Source organism: Hemiscyllium ocellatum, chromosome 11 (genome assembly GCF_020745735.1).
Source record: "Hemiscyllium ocellatum isolate sHemOce1 chromosome 11, sHemOce1.pat.X.cur, whole genome shotgun sequence".
Lineage (NCBI taxonomy): Eukaryota > Metazoa > Chordata > Chondrichthyes > Orectolobiformes > Hemiscylliidae > Hemiscyllium > Hemiscyllium ocellatum.
The window spans coordinates 96,369,046-96,390,548 of NC_083411.1; the positions used below are offsets into that span (position 1 = coordinate 96,369,046).

General features: G+C 40.0%; 1 protein-coding gene across 1 annotated transcript in view; it reads right to left on the bottom strand.

The window, feature by feature from the left end:
* The window catches only part of zgc:152774 (uncharacterized protein LOC553526 homolog), a 132,782-nt gene that overhangs the window by 69,559 nt on the left and 41,720 nt on the right, over positions 1–21,503 (bottom strand). Inside the window, exons 5-9 of the mRNA XM_060832740.1 lie at positions 20,788–20,935; positions 11,107–11,263; positions 8,951–9,079; positions 3,632–3,751; positions 487–590 (exon numbers count right to left, since the gene is read on the bottom strand). Coding sequence (XP_060688723.1) covers positions 487–590; positions 3,632–3,751; positions 8,951–9,079; positions 11,107–11,263; positions 20,788–20,935 — 658 coding nt within the window. The remainder of the gene's footprint in view (positions 1–486; positions 591–3,631; positions 3,752–8,950; positions 9,080–11,106; positions 11,264–20,787; positions 20,936–21,503) is intronic.

Below are 21,503 nucleotides of genomic sequence, written 5' to 3' on the forward strand. Positions count from 1 at the left end.
GCCAATCCTTTTCAATGGCTGATTTAGTCTTTTCATAATCTGTTCTTTTAACACTCCAACACTACCTGAGTTGATCTCTGTATACTTATTATCCATTGACTTACTTCATTCCTGTTTTGCAACGACAATATTTTCAAACCATTTAATCAGTTCATTCCCAGTATCGGACAAGAATCAGCATGCCCCTCTCTCGATTTCATTCAGCTCAATGAAAGAGCTAATTAATTCTACAGTTTTCATTTCCAACTGAAATGAAAGAACCGAATCAACATTCTTTTCAGACATTGATATCTTTGCTATGTATTTATCATGTTTTCCATTTTGGTTTAAGAGTTTAAAGCTACATAAAAGTTTCAAGTTGAAATGTGTGCCTCAGGCAAGCTTTTGACTACCAGATGGTGATTATGTCCTGTTTGTTGTGAATCTGTCTTTCCATTAGGTTCTAAATCTTAAATATTGCCTTTGTTAGTGCTTGTCCGTTCTTACCTGTATTCTTTAGTATATTCAAAATCTTGTTTATTATGTGCTGGCTTGAGAAAATTGCATTCAATAATTCCAATTACACCAACGCCACATCCTCTGCTGGTTGACTGGAGAAAAAAATGCAAGCAAAATAATTGCTTCATTGTTTTATGCAGTTATTGTTTTTCAGGTGAATTGTAACCACCAAAAATGTTAATTGGTAAGTAAATTATGAGGACTTAGTCTGCTATTCTGTAGAACATGATACCTGGAAAATGTATAATTCAGAGTTACGATAAATGAAAATAGACTTTTTTTTTCATTTCATCCTCATTAATTACTTTGAGCCAAATATTATGATTTTTTTGGTGAGGTATTACTTGATATTTTTGGAGTGATTTCCACTACAAGGCCTACCAGATTTCTCACTTAAGCCCTTTGGGATCTACCTATCCTGCCCCACAGAATCCCTCAATCCGATTCCAGCCCCAGCTTACCAAGCAGCACTCCTGGAACTCGCCTCTCACCAGCTATTTGTTAAAAGACCAGCATCCCCTTGCAGCTGAGCCTTACATAAAAGACAACTGTGGACTTGGACAAGGTCTGGCATTCAAAAGTTGTTCTGCTTGGTCAAGGATGTTTCCTGATGTTGGAGACGTGGAAGATAGCACCATGATTCTCCAATAGGGAGCTTTGGGCTCTGTTGGATGGGGTAGTGCAAAGGAAAGGAAAGGAATCCTCTTCCTGGAGGAACTGCAGAGGAGGTCCTGACACTAGACACTGCAGCCCAGTCTGAGGTTGCCACCAGGTCTGTGCAGAACAATGGCCAGCAGTGCAGAGTAAGTACAACACACTGCTCTCTGCCACCTTGCAATTCCTACCTCTGCTACCGCACCTAGCCCCCACCAAGGCTTATGCACAACCACTCTCACTATTGCTTGCAACAACTTGCCTCATCCCCTCTGTCTACCCCCATCCTCCCAGCCCAGAACCTAGCAAGCCCTTGGCACAGTCTACGCATTTTCCTCAGGTCTACTTTTTCACCCTTCTCCCACCTGCACCAGGACTAAACAACTATAACGTGGGAAAATATTCTTTCTGGAAAAACACACAAAAGAACAAGGTGTTCTTTAAATGAAGAAAAGATGCAGAAATCTGCAATACACAGGAACTTAACAGTGCATGAAATACAAAAGGCTAGCATACAGGTGCAGAAGATAAGGCTAGTGGAATGTTGGCTGTTATTTGAAGAGGTTGAGTAGGAAGAGGAAAGTTTTACTACTACTGTACAAGGTGTTGGTAAGACTACATCTGGAATACTGTGAGCAATGTTGCTCCCCTTACTTAAGGAAAGATATTGATTCATTGGAAGATGGTAAAGAAGATTCACTAAGTTCACTCCCAGGTTCGGAGGGATTTATGAGAAAAGGCTAAACAGAGTGTGACCCTACTCATTAGAATTTAGAAGAATGAGATGTGATCTCATGAAACCAATAGGATCTGCATGAAAGAGTCATAAGGCACAGTCTCAGAATAAAGGGGCATCAATTTAAGACTAAATGAATTTTCTCAGGAAGTTCTGAGTCTTTGGAACTCCTTTCCAGACATCTGTGGGGCCAGAATCCATGTGCATATCTAAAGCTGAGATACATACTGTCCTGATCATTACGGGAATCATGGGTTATGGGGAGAAAGGTGAATAAGTCACAATCCTATTGAATGGTGGAGTAGGCTTTCCTATTTCTTATGGCTTTATCCACTTCCACCTCACTCAACTCCTCCCACTCTTTCATTAGAAGAGAAAGCAGCCCAAAAAAGGTCAGGGAGAGTTAGCATAGGTGGAGGAGGTCCCAACATTAAACTCCTCACGTCTACAAGAACAGAATCCCTGGTCTTGAATAAGAAAACTGGGAGTGCTGCTGTGAGGATGCTGAAATGTCCAAGTGAATACCACTCTTCTTTGCACTACAACTCATAGTAATCATAATATCAGTCTCACTGACTGCATACCAATTCTAATGCCTTCTGATGGCTTCTACTAGTTTTGTCTTACAGGTATAGCCAGAATCTTCACCACCTATATGTAAAAGCCGCTCCCCCCAAACTCAACTCCTCAAGCTCTGAGGACGAGAATATGGAGGCCTCAGAGAAAGCACTAGCAAGGCTATCACTTGCATCAATGAAAGCATCAAGCTAAGAATGTGTGGGAACACAATCTGGTGAAGACTTCACTGTGACAGCATGCAACGTGCTGGTATGAATGAGTTGGGTCAGTGATGTCTCGGGCAAGGAGGTACAAACATGGGGCAGATACATCACTGCGGTCTGTGATTGGGAACCCCACTGTCTGTGTCCTGTACAGTACATGGGTCTACATACAATGTTGTTTTCCTTTAAACACCCTTATATCATTGGGTCTTGTGGCCTCCCTCCTCTTCACTGGTTGAGACAATTACGCTACCTGAGTGTGGTCACTATCATTTTCTTTCATTGCACAATTGAGATTTCCAAAACAATGGAAGGTGACAGTGAGCCTTCAGTAACCAGTGGCTTCCAGCCAGAACGTGTATTTCTTGATGAGCACCCAAACATCCAAATCCCTTTCCTGACAGCTCTTCTCATAAATCTCACAAGCTTTGTGGTTCCCCAGGTCCACACACTTTGATTCGAACATATTGATAGCTTTACGTCAATTTGAAAACAACACTTCTCTAATGTAAGGATATGAAGGTGTGCAGATGGTCTATGAGGTGCAGAGATTTGGTCGCGATTGATGTTGGAAAAAGTATGAATCTACACTGACCGCAAGTTTGCAAGTTTGAAAGTTTGATTCTCGGCTTGAATTAGCTATTTTCAACTCTGCAGCAGGTATGATGCAAGAATTGATCTTAAGAGATTCAAATCCAAATTCAAAATCCAAATGTATAGCGTAGTGTTGGTCAAGAACAAGACAAGGTCCCAAATTTTGAATGGTTTGCGAACATTAAATGTGTAGCCCCAAATAGTATAATGTCTAGTTATTGAAATATTAACTGCATCAATTGAAAAGTTCTTCTGCCCAGCACAAACACTCATGAGAGAAAGCTAGTTAAAAAATTAACAGTTTTATCAGGCAAGAAACATATTTAATTGATTTTAATATCAAACCACATGAATACAAAATCCTTACCTTTATCTGGCATCCAACCTTCTCATAAGATTTAATAAGCCGATTTTTGTTGTACATCATTATTCCATACTGCTCTTTGTTTTTACAGTTAAAACCAAAGGTTATTTTAACACGCTTATTCTAATCAAATGATTAAGGTAAATAACATATCAGGCATGGTATAAAACATGAGCTTGAACATCTAAATGTCAGTGCCATATATCTGCTGCATTTGCAAAGTAAATTATATCGATAAGTTATTTTCAGAATTTTATTGTAATATTGTTTCAATTTCGCAGTACGTTTTAAGTGAGAAATGTAAAAATAAACTTAAAAAGATAAAAAACTTAATAGGTATTTTCTGCCTTTTTTGCTAATCATCAGCGATCATATTATTATTGTCAACTGGTGCAATTCAATGGAACAGAACTGGCAGTTGGTTATTTCCCTTGCTGAAATTAACTGTTTTATTTACTTAAACTAGGAATGGATTGTTTTATTATACTAACAACTTTTTATAGTACCTTTAACTTAATAAAACATGACAAGGCATTTTACGGAAACATTGTAAAACTCAATATGACACGTAGCCATATTCATTATTAAGTCAAATGTTCAAAAGCGTAATGCATCTTAAACAAGAAAAACAAGATAGACAGCCAAACAGGTATGGGTATGGGGAGAATACTCCATAATTTACTGCCTTAAGCAACTGAAGCCACAATCACCAACAGTGAAGCAATTAAAATTGAGGAAGCGAAGGCGCCCAAAATTACAGGAACATAAATATTTTGGAGGGTTGGTTGAAAGATTACAAAAGCCATGGAGGAGGGAGGCCATGGAGGGATTTGAAAACAAGGTTGAGAACTTGAAAATCAATGTGCTGTTTGATTGGGAGCAAAGTCTGTGAACACTGGAATGATTGAACAGACAAGAGGTGAAGTTCAGACTCAGGCAGAACAGTTTTGGATAACCTCACGTTTATGAAGGATATAATGCATGAGACCAAAGAGAAGTTCAATGGAATAGTTAGGCAAGGGGTATCTATGACACGAATGAAGGGTTTGGCAGTAGATGAGTTGAGACAGCACATAAGTTATCGAGGTGGAAATAGCTGGTCTTAATGATGGCACAAAAATGAGGTCAAAAGTTTATCTCTGGATCAAATGTGAAATTAAGGCTGTGAATGGATCATTTTGATGAGACTGTTATCAACAAGAGAGATATAGTTGGTAACGAGAACAGAGTTTGGAGCAGGGACTGGAAGCAATGTGAAAGCAAGGCAGCGCTTTCAGATAATGTAACTAAATAGCAATGTGTAGATGAGAAACAGGAAAGAGCAATGAAGAGCTTCATGGGGATAATGGGAATAGTGCAGGAGTATGATGAGAAGCCAACAGGGATGCTCTGATTACAATTACATAGATCATAATGGAAGCACATGAGAGGAGTCCACCCAGCTGGACAATAGTGGAAAGGCATTGGAGGAAGACAGTGTGATCAATCACATCAAAGACTGTAAACAAGTTGAGAAAGACTTGAGAAAAAAGCAGAAGTCTACTTTTGTCACAGACATGTAAGATACCATTTGATTTTAGCAAGTACTGTTTTAGTTCTGTGGCAGGGAGGAAATTTGAATGGAGGGATTCAATGTTAGAGAGCATAAAGTCACCATATAAATGTTAATTGTTTTAACATCTGTTGACCATTGTCTCAGCCTTCCATTGGGACATTATGTAGCATTTCTCAAACAAGGCATCAATGACAGCCATGGAAAATTGTTAAACAGTAATTATGATGCACATAAGTTTTCTTCGACTGATCCTGATCTGTTAGCAGGTATAAGAGAGCTACAAAGGTCTCTTGTTTGACCAAAGTTGGTAGATCTGTTGAATATAAGGGAGAACTATTTTTCCATGTTTGGTGGTGAAGAAAAGGGACATGTAAATGGTTGTTTATTAATGCTGGAAGAACAGTATTTTAAACATACATCCAAAGTTCACAAGCACAAGGTTAGTACAGATGACTATTTTATGGTAGGGTGTACTTTGTTCTGCTGTAGTTATAATATTGAAATTAACATCCTCAGCTGAAAAATACAGAACACAAAAGTCTATTGACAATGACAGCATGTTTGCTAGAACTTAATAGTAGAATGCAATGGCATGGATAAAATGCACCTTGCAGAGGTGTACGTAAACAAATAGGCCAGCATCCAAATAATATTGTAGAATCTTTAAGTCCTGGTTGTATAATCTTAAAGGAAAAAGTGAGGTCTGCAGATGCTGGAGATCAGAGTTGAAAATGAGTTGCTGGAAAAGCGCAGCAGGTCAGGCAGCATCCAAGGAACACGAAATTCGACGTTTCAGGAATAAGCCCTTCATCAGGAATCAGGTGTAATCTTAAAGCCTTGGTTATACACTCTTAAAGCCTCAGTTAACTGCAGTGATAATTATTCCATCAACTTCTGGCTTTCATTCTGCCCAGTGCTCTCAATCCATCTGTGTTTCTGTTCCTTAGGCTATCACCTGGCCAATGCCAGTATTACAGCTACACATTTGTCCACTTCAGTGCTGTGGGATTAAATGGCTGTTCCAGAGTGAGGAATCTAAGAATAATGTCGCAGAAGCAAATTAATTATTGAATAGGCTACATAAGTACACAGAATGAAGAGTTAAGCAAGCTGGAGACTGAAATGTTGGAGATAAATCAAAGGGAGACACATCAAAGGGGTTAGCAGCTGAAGAGAAAATTCCAGAGAAGAGAAAGCATAATTTCTTAAACAAATTTAATTTGATGATTATCTACAACCTCTCACCTACTTTGAGTTCTGTAATTCACAAGTATGTTAATCATAATTGGGTATTTGTAATCAAAGGGAAAATAATCAGGAAAAGTACATTTGCATTATGGATTTGAAGGCTTGCAGCCTTCAATGTGACATACTTGACATATCCTCAGATGGAAGGAAAATTGGAAGCAATATTTGTATCCCAGTATTTATTAAACTGGTAAAAATAACAAAATAAGCAATTTTTTCTTTTATCTTCACTTATTTAATTGGATCAAGCAAGTATTCAGCTGGGAAAAATTTTATTTAAAATTAAGAAACTTAAAATTAAGTACCAAGGCTACAGAGCAAGACATCACCAATGTTAAAAGCAGTGAGTAAGAGAAAACATAAGTAGACAAGTTTAGATGATAAACCTGACATGTAAAAAATTGTATCAAAAACAGAAGTTGCTCGAAAAGGTCAGAAGGTTTGGCAACATCTGTGAAAAGAAATCAGAGTTAACGTTTTTGGTCTCAGTTCTGAAGAAGGGTTACTGGACTCAAAACATTAATTCTGATTTCTCTTCAGAGATGCTGCCTGATCTGCTGAGCTTTTTCAGCAACTTCTGTTTTTGCTTCTGATTTACAGCATCCACAATTCTTTCGGTTTTATGTTAAAAAAATGTACTCTTTAAAATGAAGCATTTAAATGAAAGTTATGTGGAATTGGTGTTTTGGAAATTGTATTAAAAAAAATGGTAGTGAGTCATTTTCTTAGACTACACCGGTTCATCTACTGTAGGTTCACCTACAGAACTAATAGGAAAGGAGATTCAAGATTTTGATCGACAGTGAAGTTCTGGTGATATATTTCCAAGTCTGGATGGTTTGTTGCCTGGGGGAAAACTTTGAGGCATTAGTATTCCTACAGTCTGCTACCATATTTTTATAGGTTTTTAAAAATTCATTCACAGGATATGGTTAGATCTGGCTGGGCCAACATTGAAAGCCCATCCCTAATTGGATTCTAAGTCCAACCATAAGTCAACCACATTGCTGTAGGACTGGAATGACATGTATGTCAGACCAGGCAAGGACAGTAGATTTCCTTCCCTAACAGACATTAGATCAGATGGTCTTTTGTGACAATTGACAGTGGTCAGCATTAGGCTAGATCTTTATTCCAATTTTTTTTTAATTGAATTCAAATTTCACCATCTGCCACTGACTCAAACACATGTTCCTAGAAAATTATTCTGGGATTATGGATGATTCGTCCAGTGACATTACCACTACAATACCACTTCTCCTCTGGTGTAGGTGCTCCGACAAAACTGCTAAGTGGTAGAAGAAGTCTTGATTATTCAGTGCATAATACACATGGTACATAAGGGTGGTAAGAAGTTCAGAAATATTTGAATCCTTCGAAGGAATGATTGAGAGCAAGAGAAAATGGATAGAATCACCATTCAAATAATGCTTTTCAGGGGAGAGGAAAACAGCACAATTGATTTTAGGAAGAAGACTTGTCAAAACAGAGGTGCAATTAACATGATAAAATAGAAACAAGGAGGGTAGTATGATCAGGACTTGGTAAAATATAATGGGGAGGATGTTGGTGGTCAGCCTTCAAACTGAAAATAAATCAGCCCTGCAGCCATGATGCAGTGAAGACTGGTAATGGAATATCAAACCCTTAGTGGGATGAAGTCGCTTCCTCTTGACCTGTCAGCCAATCTGACTGACTGGTAAAACAGCAACCAATAGCACCAAAGCTGTCTAATGGTCATTGCCTGGACTGCAACCAGTTGTATGGATCCCCAGACTAAGGTATATAAAGGCCATTTGGCGGGCAGGGTCTGGCAACACTATCGAGAGGGTGGTTTTGATGCCCATGTGGAGAAGAAGGAAAGGAGCACTAAAGTGCGTGTGTGTGTGTGTATATTCCAAAGATAGTGATAACCCTTCCTTCCGGCACTTTTAAAGACTGCCCACTTCCACCCATCTGTCCATGCAACTATACAATGACGTGACAGGAAAATATTGGGGTCTTCCAGCCTTTCCCAAGCTCAATGAATCTTTAATTAGTTATTTGCTTATGGTAGGCATACTGCCAATGTCAGCACCCACTCACCCACCATACCATTGGATAAAAGCTAAATAGTTTGGATCCTGAAAATCTGAAATCAAACAGAAAGTGCTGGAGAAAGTCAGCAGGTTTTGGCAGCATTGGTCCTGTACAGAAAGTTATGAAAAGTGTGTTGTGAGAGATTTATGCCAGCTGTTACAAGATGCCAAAATTTCATGGGTCATGGAGGTCTTTGCTAGATTCAATCTTGATAAAATCTAATAAGTGGTTCTCCATAAAACCTCTAAGCGCCCCCTATCTCATCTGAGTATTCATAACTGTAATGATCACTATTGTTAAGTTTAGCTCGACGCAAAGCAAAAAGAATTCTTTTGTCGCCCTTAACTGTGACGAGCTGGAAATTAAGAAAATACCAACAGCATATAGTAATCATAATGTCAAAATGAGTACACTATCAACAGCTCATTCAAAAAGGATACATTAAAATTAGGTCTGTAAACATCATATTCAATGTGAGCCAGGCTCTTTGTGATAAGTTGTGTTTTGACTTTCTTCTTACGCAGGATGATCTGCATGCGAGGTTTCAGGTACAAAATGCTACAATATGCCTATCACAACATAAAGAACATTAGTAGCTCGTTTTAAGGTTGCAGTCCTTACCTTCGTTAAATATTCTCATGACTTCTTGAAATAAAGCACTGGTTCTTATTAACTTAGAAAGTATCTCTGAATGAACTGTTTTATCAAACTGCAGACTCCAAAGTCAAATTTCAGTACAGTCAAGTTTACACAATGGAACTTCAATTATGGGAGATAGTCAGCACGGTGATATCGTTCGTGCAGATAAGGAAGCGTTAAATTTAAAGTGGAACTTCTCTGAGAAGTGCAAGTGTACCTGTTGTCTCATGTCCCACCAAGTAACAGAAACTGGTGATATTTTAGAGCAACAGGAACTTGATAAGAATCCGGTCAGTGATGGAAACTGAAGTGATGAAATGTTGGATAATTATTTCAGTTGAGCATTTTGGAGAAGACCAGGATTCTCATATTTAAATCATGCAAGAATAGGAATAAGCCAGATGTTGAGTGGTTCTTTGCACAAAGATGACTGAACCAATCAAGTCAATTCCCAGGGGAGTTAAATAAGTTCTTGACTAGAAAAATATATAAAAGGTAATGGATTAACAGTTATTAAACATTATGGTCAAATGATCCCTGAACGATTTTAATCATCTGACAAAATTAGAGAAGAAATGTGTAGATTTTGTTGCTCTTTGTTGTCCCTATGATATTGTTTTTGAATTCTTGACTCTCAAGGGATTTCGTGACTATATTAAGAAGGAAATTTTGAGTATGATTTTCAAATGTTGAGAGTATGGTGCAAGTTTGTTGGACCGATTGATCATTCCTACCTGCTATCTTTGTATGTTCACATTATTAATGTAGCCAGCTCATGAGTTGGAGTTCATGGATGGATGCCCACTTGTAATGAAACTTGGTTCTTTCCTACCCTGTAGGCTGTAGCTGATCAACATTATATACTCTCAACTGTAGTAAATGACCAGAATTCTGCAAAGTTGTATCATATTCAAGGGGTTATTAGATGGGAAATCAAATTTACAACATCACTCCACTTTGGATAGGAGTCCACTTTAGTGATTTCCAGTGACTAAGGAAAAAAGTTCCTCTTATGGAAAGTTCACATAAGCACAGTTACTCGGATTGTGGTGATTTGCAGTTGGTCTGTGTTGACTGAGAACAGTCGGCCTCCTCAATACATGAACATTCAGCGTCACTGCCAGTTGCAAGGACAATTTCATGGAGGGGCAATAAAAATCACCTGCAAGTTCTCAAGTCTCACAACGGTAAGTGTTCTGAACAATTCGAACATGAAAGAGTTTATGCCACCCTGTGATGTGCTCTGTTTATAATGTGCTTTTAAGATTAGCCAGGCAGCTTTGGAACTTCTCTGTGAGGACTGATTCTCACCTCTCTGACATAAAAACACAAAGTGCTGGAAAAACTCAGCAGGTCTTACAGCATATGTGAAGAGAAACAAAATTAACGTTATGAGTCTGACATGATTCAGCTCCTTGAAGCTGCATTTCCAAGGGGGATTGTGGAGGTCGGGAAGTTAAATCAGGTTAGAATTGTTTGGATTTTATTTTTATTTATGGAACTTGATTTTTTCTATTGTAAATCGACAATATTTATATTAAAAAGTTATTTACATTAATAATGCTCCCGTAGAGTTAATGGAACATAATTGATGACTCTCATTGTGTCCAATGCTATCGAAACATATGGGAAATCATATTTGCTTAAACATTACTTAATTTTAAATTACTGTGTTCTTTCTTTGCTTTATAAATTTTTATTGATGTCACCAAAAACAATCATATTTTACTTCAGGATTGGTGATACATTAAGTTACTCCACTCAGATAAATACATTAATTTTCGCAAACAGAGAGCAAATGCCACATTATCATCTCATGTGAATGAGTTATGAGTATCAAATCTTCAAGAATATCTTAAACATAATGACAAATATCCCAACGCAATGATTTGTCTACAACTCAAGTCAGCCTTTTCTTTAATGTTGCCAAACAAAACACAAACAAATAGATACTGACCCTTAGTGAGTAGTCACTTTCAGGAATGTGCTGATCCTCCCTCTCCGGTCGTCTGTAAGTCTTCTTTTTTCCTGCACCATCTTCAGAATTGATATCTGGGATCCGGATGTCTAATGAGTCTGTTTCAAAATCCAGTTCAGGTTTCTCATCTTTGTTTCTGAATGATACAAAACCCATTGACCAAGAAGCATGGAAAGGTTGGAACTAATTCTACTAAGTGCATCTTTCATACATTTTTTCTCCAGGTCAACAGTAAGGTAATTCATCAACAATAACATGTTCTTTGAAAATTAATTAATAAAATTAGCTGACTATATTAGATGATGGCTACCATCATTTGAAACAAAGTTCAAAGAATTGATTATGGATATCTGGCTTATAACATAAATAAGAATTATGAGGATTGAGACAGGTAATAATATGTGAATTATGCAATTATTCCTAGGCCACCCAGGACCACAGAAACATCATTTGAAGGGTAATTAGTTTTGCATGAGCAGCAAATAAATAAGCTGATGAAAAGTCAGTAATTTCGAACCTTGGGCTACACTGATTCTTAAGGACGCATTCCTTCCTTCCAACGTGCATTTAAGGACAAATTTGTCTCAGCTATGCTAGCACACACAAATTTTAATACTTTGAACTACCCTTTAATAAGCATGAGATGGGACTCTATTCATCACCAGGAAGAACTCCTATTTTATTGGAAGAACTGCAGATGCTGGAAATCTAAACCAAATACAGCATGCTGAAGAAATGCAGTATGTTTGGTAGCAACTGTTGAAAAAAAAACAGAATTAACATATCATACCCAAGGATCCTGTGCCAGTTTTTCTCGAAACAGATGCTGTTAGAGCTGCTGTGAATCTCCAGCATTCTGTTTTTGTTTCAATTTTTTGAGTTGCCAGCCAACTGGAGACCAGCAGCTCTCTGCCATACTAGGATTGGCAGTCACTGCTAGCGACCTTAAAGGAAGAGAAACAATGGATGCCTCAAACTCTGGTAAATCCACGATACTGCAAGGGCCAGACTGGCTGGTATCATCGATGGAGTTGGGGGGCATATGAACGGGGGGAAGAGAGATAGTTGTGAGGGTGAAAAACTATGGGGCATCTGACTAGCAGAAGGAATCAAGGAAATAGTCAGCAAAACAGGGAGGTACTATCAGTCAATAGGGCTAAAATCATGCTACTCATCCCCAACCATCTGTAAAATCAAAGCCACAATTGAATTCTATATTTTCTATCAACTTGCTCAGAATTGTTATTACACGCCACTGGAGCAGGTGGGACTTGAACCCAAGCCTTCTGGCTAAGAATGGGTTTAAACTGATAATTGATTAACCCTTAATTAATTGCCAATTTAAGGACCTTAATAGGTCACTATCAGATGGCCCACCTAACCTGACAGTCTAAGGGTCGTGGCAGGATCAGATGCCACCACCAATGTCAGAGTGCCCTAACAGACAGTCAACCAGCCTGTTTGTTGCTTGTCTCGCTTTCTCTCTCACTCCTCCCACAAATGTAGCCATGAACAACAGATTAGTTGCAATGTTTTGTGTCATTATTTCAGATTTTAAACAGGTGCAGTATTTTATTATTTTAATAGACATTCTAAAATTTTGCTTGTCTTTTCTAAGCTCATAATCTCTGTGTATAAAACATCATTAACATATCTTACAGAATGATATCAGGCACTCCTGTTTCAGGCAACTTTGGAACTTTTTTCCATTCACAGCAACTGATATTTGAACAATTATTAAATTTAAAATGGAGTGTGATAGATTTTTGTTCGGCGAAGCCACACAGGAGTCTGAGAACTGGTATTTGCAGTCAGGTGACAAATCAGACACAATCTCGCTGAATGGCAAAACAGGTATAAAGAGCTAAATGATCTACACTTGATGCTTTATTGAAGAGAGCTTACATCACTAACTTTCCCTAATGCCGAGATACTTAACGCACATGGACAACAGACAATAGACAATAGGTGCAGGAGTAGGCCATTCTGCCCTTCGAGCCTGCACCGCCATTCAATATGATCATGGCTGATCATCCTTAATCAGTATCCTGTTCCTGCCTTATCTCCATAACCCTTGATTCCACTATCCTTGTGAGCTCTATCCAACTCTTTCTTAAATGAATCCAGAGACTGGGCCTCCACTGCCCTCTGGGGCAGAGCATTCCACACAACCACCACTCTCTGGGTGAAGAAGTTTCTCCTCATCTCTGTCCTAAATGATCTACCCCGTATTTTTAAGCTGTGTCCTCTGGTTCGGCACTCACCCATCAGCGGAAACCTGTTTCCTGCCTCCAGAGTGTCCAATCCTTTCATAATCTTATATGTCTCAATCAGATCCCCTCTCAGTCTTCTAAACTCAAGCCTATACAAGCCCAGTCGATCCAGTCTTTCAGCATAAGGTAGTCCCGCCATTCCAGGAATTGACCTCCTGAACCTACGCTGTACTCCCTCAATAGCCAGAATGTCTTTCCTCAAATTTGGAGACCAGAACTACACACAATACTCCAAGTGTGGTCTCACCAGAGCCCTGTACAGCTGCAAAAGAACCTCTTTGCTTCTATACTCAATCCCTCTTGTTATGAAGGCCAGCATGCTATTAGCCGCCTTCATTACCTGCTGTACCTGCATGCTTACCTTCATTGACTGGTGTACAAGAACACCCAGATCTCTCTGTACTGCCCCTTTACCTAAATTGATTCCATTGAGGTAGTAATCTGCCTTCCTGTTCTTGCCACCAAAGTGGATAACCATACATTTATCCACATTAAATTGCATCTGCCATGCATCTGACCACTCACCTAACCTGTCCAGGTCACCCTGTAATCTCCTAACATCCTCCTCACATTTCACCTTCCACCCAGCTTTGCATCACCAGCAAATTTGCTAATGTTATTACTAATACCATCTTCTATATCATTAATATATATTGTAAAAAGCTGCGGTCCCAGCACTGATCCCTGCGGTACCCCACTGGTCACTGCCTGCCATTCCAAAATGGAGCCGTTTATCACTACTCTTTGTTTCCTGTCAGCCAACCAACTTTCAATCCAAGTTAGTACTTTGCCCCCAATACCATGCGCCCTAATTTTGCTCACTAACCTCCTATGTGGGACTTTATCAAAGCTTTCTGAAAGTCCAGGTACACTGCATCTACTGGATCTCCCTCGTCCATCTTTAGAGTGACATCCCCAAAAAATTCCAGAAGATTAGTCAAGCATGATTTCCCCTTCATAAATCCATGCTGACTCTGACCTATCCTGTTACTGCTATCCAGATGTGTTGTAATTTCATCCTTTATAATAGACTCCAGCATCTTTCCCACCACTGAGGTCAGACTAACTGATCTATAATTTCCTGCTTTCTCTCTCCCACCTTTCTTAAAAAGTGGTACAACATTAGCCACCCTCCAATCCGCAGGAACTGATCCCAAAACTATCGAACTCTGGAAAATAATCACCAACGCATCCACGATTTCTTGAGCCACCTCTTTCAGTAACCTGCGATGTAGACCATCAGGCCCTGGGGACCTATCAACCTTCAGACCTAACAGTCTCTCCAACACCAATTCCTGGCAAATATAGATTCCCTTCAATTCAGGTCCTTCAGTCACTGTTACCTCAGGGAGATTGCTTGTATCTTCCCCAGTGAACAAAGATCTGAAGTACCAACTCAATTCTTCTACCATTCTTTGTTCCCCATAATATATTCTCGTGTTTCTGTCTTCAAGGGCCCAATTTTAGTCTTCACCATTTTTTTGCCTTTCACATACCTGAAAAAGCTTTTACTATCCTCTTTACATTTTTGGTCAGTTTACCTTTGTACCTCATTTTTGCTCTGCATATTCTCTTCTTAGTAAACCGCTGTTGTTCTTTAAAAGCTTCCCAGTCCTCCGTTTTCCCACTTATCTTTGCTATATTATACTTTTTCTCTTTTAACTTTATATGTTTCTTAACTTCCCTCATCAGCCACGGCCACCCATGCCTCCTCCTGGGATCTTTCTTCCTTTTTGGAATGAACTGATCCTCCATCTTCTGCATTATACACAGAAATACCCGCCATTGTTCCTCCACTGTCATCCCTGCTAAGGTCTTGCACCATTGAACTTTGGATCTATGAGGGAGGAGCTAGCCATAGTTCCCTTTATTCAACTGAAATATTGTCACTTCTGATTGTACCCTCTCCCTCTCAAATTGCAGATTGAAGCTTATTGTATTATGGTCACTACTTCCCAATGGCTCCTTCACTTCGAGGTCCCTGATCAATTCTGGTTCGTTGCACGATACCAGATCCAGAATTGCCTTCTCCCTGGTAGGCTCCAGCACCAGCTCGGAGGCACTCCACAAAGTCTCTTTCTTGAGGTCCAATACCATCCTGATTCTCCAGTCTACCTGCACGTTGAAATCCCCCATAACAATTGTAGTAAGATCTTTGCGACAGGCCTATTTCAGCTCCTGATTCAACTTACATCCGACATCCAGACTACTGTATGGGGGCCTGTAGATAACTCCCAAGAGGGTCTTTTTACCCTTAGAATTTCTCAGCTCTATCAATACTGACTCTACATCCCCTGATTCTAGGTCTCCCCGCGCAAGGGACTGAATATCATCCCTTGCCAACATGGCTACCCCACACCCTCTGCCTGTCAGTCTGTCCTTACGATAGCACGTGTAGCCTTGAATATTCATTTCCCAGGCCCTGTCCACTTGAAGCCACGTCTCAGTTATCCCCACAATATCGTATCTGCCAATTTCCAAAAGAGCCTCAAGCTCATCCGTCTTATTTCTAATGCTTCGTGCATTCATATATAGTATTTTTAATTTGGTACTGCCCTCACCCTTCCCATCAACTCCTATTTCACTCAACCTTACAGCATGATCCCTTTTTGAGTTTTCTGCTTCACTGATACAGTTGTCTTTCTTGACTTCTCTTGTTCTAACTTTCTCTTCAATTTCCTTCTTAAACATCCAGTTTGTCCCCTCTCCTCCCCCCCCGCTGCTTAGTTTAAACGTAGCTGTGTTGCAGTAGCAAACCTGCCTGCCAGAATGCTGGTCCCTAACCTATTAAGGTGCAAACTGTCTCTCTTGTATAATTTATGCTTACCACAAAACATACTCCAATGATCCAAGAATTTAAATCCTTGCTTCCTGCACCAGTTCCCCAGCCTCACGTTCAAGTCCATTATCTCCCTGTTTCTGGCCTCACCAGCTCAAGGAATTGGAAGCAAACTGGAGATAACCACTCTGGACGTCCTGCTTTTCAGCCTTCTTCCTAGTTCTCCGAAGTCCCGCTGTAGTGTGTTCCTCCTCTTCTTCCCGACATCATTTGTGCCGACACGTACCACCACTTCTGGCTCTTCACCTTCGTCCTTGAGGATTTCCTACACTGTCTGTGATGTCTTTAACCCTGCCACCAGGAAGTCCCTCCTGAAGTCCCGCCTGCTGCCACAAACCCCCCCCTGGTCAGTTCCTCTCACTATGGAGTCCCCTATTACCACGGCTCTGTGCGATGTCCAACTCTTTTGCTCTGCCTCCACGCCAGCTTTTAATTGACAGATCTGGCCGCCTCACGGACTGGCAGTGTCATCTGTCTCTACTGATGAAACAGTGGGAGCAAAGGTGCTGAAAGGAAACTTGCTTGACCACCACTTCTGAAGCAAAGATACAAAATTGTTTATAACACCAGCAGATGACTGCGAGAGAGGATAATGTGATTTGAAGATTCCAAAAATCACAATCGCACAATTATCATGATTCCAGACCAAACTAATAAATCTATTTTATGATCTGCTAAGATCAGTAACTTTTTTTGAAAAGTAGGTACGGTGTGAGATTTCAGGTACTCACCAAAAAAATGTCACAAGCTTTTACTGTTTTGAACAAACAACAACTAGCTTTATTATACAAAGCTAGAACAGTAAGCTAAGATCAATAAAATTTATATTCTGTCACACCAAATTAATGTGAAGCAAATATAGGTAACCCGACACAATGTGGTCAAATACCCCAAAGATCACATGAAAAAACAAAAGAGATCAAGACAGATTTCACAGATTCCTCAGCATCTCCCAACCCTATCCTGGTGTTTGTGACACTGCGGGTCACCAAACATCTTTAAATCTTACAATGATTACAAGTGATTACAAATCTTCTCTTTGAAAGACTTAGCTTTGGAACTCCCTCAGAAACCACTCAGTCACAGACTGTCTTAACAACTGCCCATATTCTGGTACTTCACATTCCTTTCCTAGGACTACATTCTCCTGGATTCTTTAAACACATTCCTGCATCATCACACAAGCAAAATTCCAGCTACTTTTCAGAAAGCTAGCTTCGAGCTGCTACCGACATTCCACTTCTCCAATGTTTAAATCTAACGGGGCCTGAATGACATGGGCTATGGTTAAAAAGTGTGACAGAATCACACAAGAAGTCCAGCGAAGCCGGCATGGTGGCTCAGTGGTTAGCACGGCTGCCTCAAAGTGCCAGGGATCTGGGTTTGATTCCAGCCTTGGGCGACTGTCTTTGTGGAGTTTAACATTCTCCCCGCGTCTGTGTGGGTTTCCGCCCACAGTCCAAATATGTACAGATTCGATGGATTTGCCATGTATAAGAAAAAAATTGTCTCATATCGTGGGTTAGCTATGATAAACATCCAATCGGGGTGGTGGGTCTGGGTTGAATTCTCTTCAGAGATTGATGCAGACTTGATGGACCGAATGGCCACCTCCTGCACTGCATGGATCCTACAATGACATGACTCTAAGCCTATCTCTTGCTGCTTCTTCCAACTAACATCCCAGCATCAAGGTAAGATTCTCACAGGACAGATGTAAACTGTCTGTTAAGAGGAATTTTTGCTGGTCAATGATCTTATTAATTGCACATCCTATCCATTAATAAATTAAAAGTCTTCAATCATACCACGCGCTGCGAGCAAACTGAATGCTTAGAATTTCAACATGGAAGTCGGATTAGGTACCAGGCATCTTCAGTTTGCCACTTGTTCCAAAGGACCTCTGTGTGGGACACCAGGCACCAACATCTCAGCGGACACTCCATAAGCACCGGCTACATCCACTTCACACACACACAAACAGTGCTATCTGAATGTGCCAGCCTTTAAAAGCCTTTATGGCACATTTCTGCTCCATTTTCAGTATTTGTCTGCATCTCATGTTTCAATTTGGGATGCAACAACACCTATTATTGTAAAAAGGCAGCAAGGTCAATTTTCATTCAGCGACATTTACCCAGCTCATGGACTGGACCAGGCTGCATTTCCTGGTTTCTCACTTGCTGTCTTAGCACTCACTTACATTGAGCCTGGGTGGATGCTCACAACATAGCTGCCTTGCTATTTTGCACATTGCCTCTCAGCCCAAGGTATCAGGCCCACATTACTGTTGCATTGCCTTGCCGTTAAATGTAGTCACAAAGCCAGCAAGTTTGTCATAGTTGTCAGCAGTCTTCGGGCAAGTCAAGGGAGATAACCTTCACTCAGGGGTCCTGCCAAAGTAACCCAATGGCAGCCTTAGAGACCAGTCCACAGCATTGGACACGGTCAGTCAGCCACTTAAGGCATTCAGAGTCAGGAGTGTCTCCACATTAGAGGGTGAAGAGCCGGATTTCAGGCAGCTCACCACCCATCTGGACTCCTTCTGCCTTATTGTGGGCTGGTTTCTTTCTGGAATGAAAGAGAGGCAGGTATTCAGGAAGACAAAAGTGGGTGACACTTCATGTTTTGATCTTTGGTGCATTTCCTACATTGCTATGCATTCCTTCAGATGGTTGAAACTACACTTACCCAGGTGGCAATCTTGGACTAGGCTTGCATGATCTTGTGTCGTGGCCTCCTCAGTTGGTCCTGAGGAACAAGGACATGGCACCTCTGTGCCACCTTATCCACCAGGACCTCTAGGCATCTGTCTGAAAAACAGGCACCAATTTTCCTTCTACACTACTTTTGAGAGCAAATGTCAGGAATTGTGTAACGCAACCCTACACTAACAATGCTTCTGTAGGTGCATAATGGCCTTGGTACCAGGGAGTTTGGTCCATTCTGGGATATCCCAACAGTGGCAAGTTGTTCTGGCAATGGGAGTGCGGCTAGAATTGAACATGAGGGATTCCACAGGATGGAGTACATAGTTAATGAGGGTCAGGATTCAGTCCAGTGTTTCTCAGTTGCACAAAGGTTTTGGTTTCCTTAATGGCAACCAGCAGCTTCCAAACTCTCACAGATCCCAGGAATTATCATGTGGGATAATCCCAACACTTAGCCGAACCTCCTAAGTTCCAAGTCTTTTGGACCTCCATGGAGTTGCTGTAACAGCACATTTTTGTGATTAAGTCTCCTCTCCTTGCCCTTAAGTGCCTGACTGACCAACAATCTGAAGCTGGAAACCTTCTTCTCTGACTGTTTCTGTACAACTCTAAAACTGACTGTCCAATAAGCATTGAGCTGTTCTGAGCGATCTTTTGAAAATCTCACAAGAAAACCACCTTTGTTCCTCAGCAACATTAAACATAACTAATATTTTAGAACAGTCAAATGTAGCCACCCCTTAGAACTTCTGTTTCATGGTCTCTGCCTTGCACATATAAAATAGACACAAAAAGGAACATTTCATCAAACCTGTCCCAGTTTTCTGCTTCTGTCAGTCAGAACTAAGGTAAACGTTAAAATTAGGGATGGCCTTTTTAGGACAGAGTTGAGGAGAATCCTTTTCTCTTAGATGTTTATGAAACTTAGAAACTCTGCCAATTTGTTTCCTGTGAGCAGCTATCACTGCACCCCCAAAATGGTGGCTCCTTTACACAAATGTAGTTTCATGGGTACAGAACACCTTTCAATATCTCACACAATGTTGTTGATATTTTCATCTGATTCTGAAAACTGTAGAATGGCAGTCTGCTTTATCATAGAAGTATCATTGCTTGGGTGCTAACACTTTCAAATGTCTATGATTCTCCAAGAATGGAGCAGGAACTTCCAAAGCACTACAGAACACAGCTTGGGGAACTTGGCCCTCTAAATTACTACCCCTGATACTGCCAAATACTCTACATTACAAGGTTGGTATGCATTTCGTGGTATTCACAGAGTCTACTAAGGGTCTGGCAGCTGGTTGGCAAACTTAGGTGTGGGGTGAAGAAAGATAGAGAATGTGAAAGAAGAGAGAGAGAGACTCTTATGGAAGAAGATGTCCTTGAGAAGTAGAATACATTCCTGTTACTTTACTGAAGGTTCATCATCTCTTTGACGCATTGACTTGAAAACAGGTGGCTGGAAAAATATCTTTTTGAGAGCAACTAAGCTGAGTTACATAGTGATAAAATCAATGATTAAGCAAACCAGTTTGCAACAGCCAATCAAGACACTTTTTTCAAAGTGTGGCATTTGGTCACAGGAGTTAGTCCTTTATTTTATATAATGCATACAATATTTCAGGGAGCTGTTCTACAAAGTAGACTTTGCATCACAGGAGGTGTAGAGTCACAAACATTTAGAATTGGTACGATGTTCAGGTTGGAAAGGCTGTAATAGGAAGCAGGAGCAAGAAGAATGAATGAGCAGAACAGCAAATGAGCAGAGAATTGGTTAAGTAGCAAAATAGTCAGTTCTTTAAATAATTTACTAAATGATTACTGCTTACAATACCTTCTGATATTCCAAATAATAATCCGGGTTCCTTTTTTGCTGATGATAGTATCAAATTCTGCCAGCAGTTCCTTCTCTGTATTGAAGATGGAATATTTCAAGATGGCCTCCAGACTTGGCACTGAGTCTTCAGTAACTATGAGGTTCTGTACTTCAATCAGTTAAGTAGTATGTATAAGGTCTTATTCATATTGTCCACTTGATTTACGTTCCATGGAAAGTTATTTCATAATTTAATAACCCCCTCTGTAAAACTATCGACCTACCTTCCAAAATAAGGTTTCCTTGGTATTTGAACCTTTTACTATATAGTGATCAATTTGTCTGAAATGAACATTTTCAATTCTTTGCAAACTTAATATTTCTTAATGTAAATAAGAGAATGGCAAAGTACAGCCTTGGATTAAATGCTCTCTTTTAAAGAAAATGGCAGAATAATTATCTGAACCTCAAGATTCACCATCTCACTATGGAAAAGGAATGATGAGAGAAGGTATCACAGTGAAATGTCAGTGGATTAGCAATGCTCTGAGCATATGGGTTCGAATCTCTTCATGCTAGAACATGGAATTTAAATTCAATTAATACAATTAATACTTTTATGTCACTCAGATCCTAAGTGATATGTCTGAATCTTAACTGCCCTCTGAAATGGACTGGTAGGCCATTCAATGGCAATTAGGATTGATCAAGAAACGCTACCTATGAGATTCACT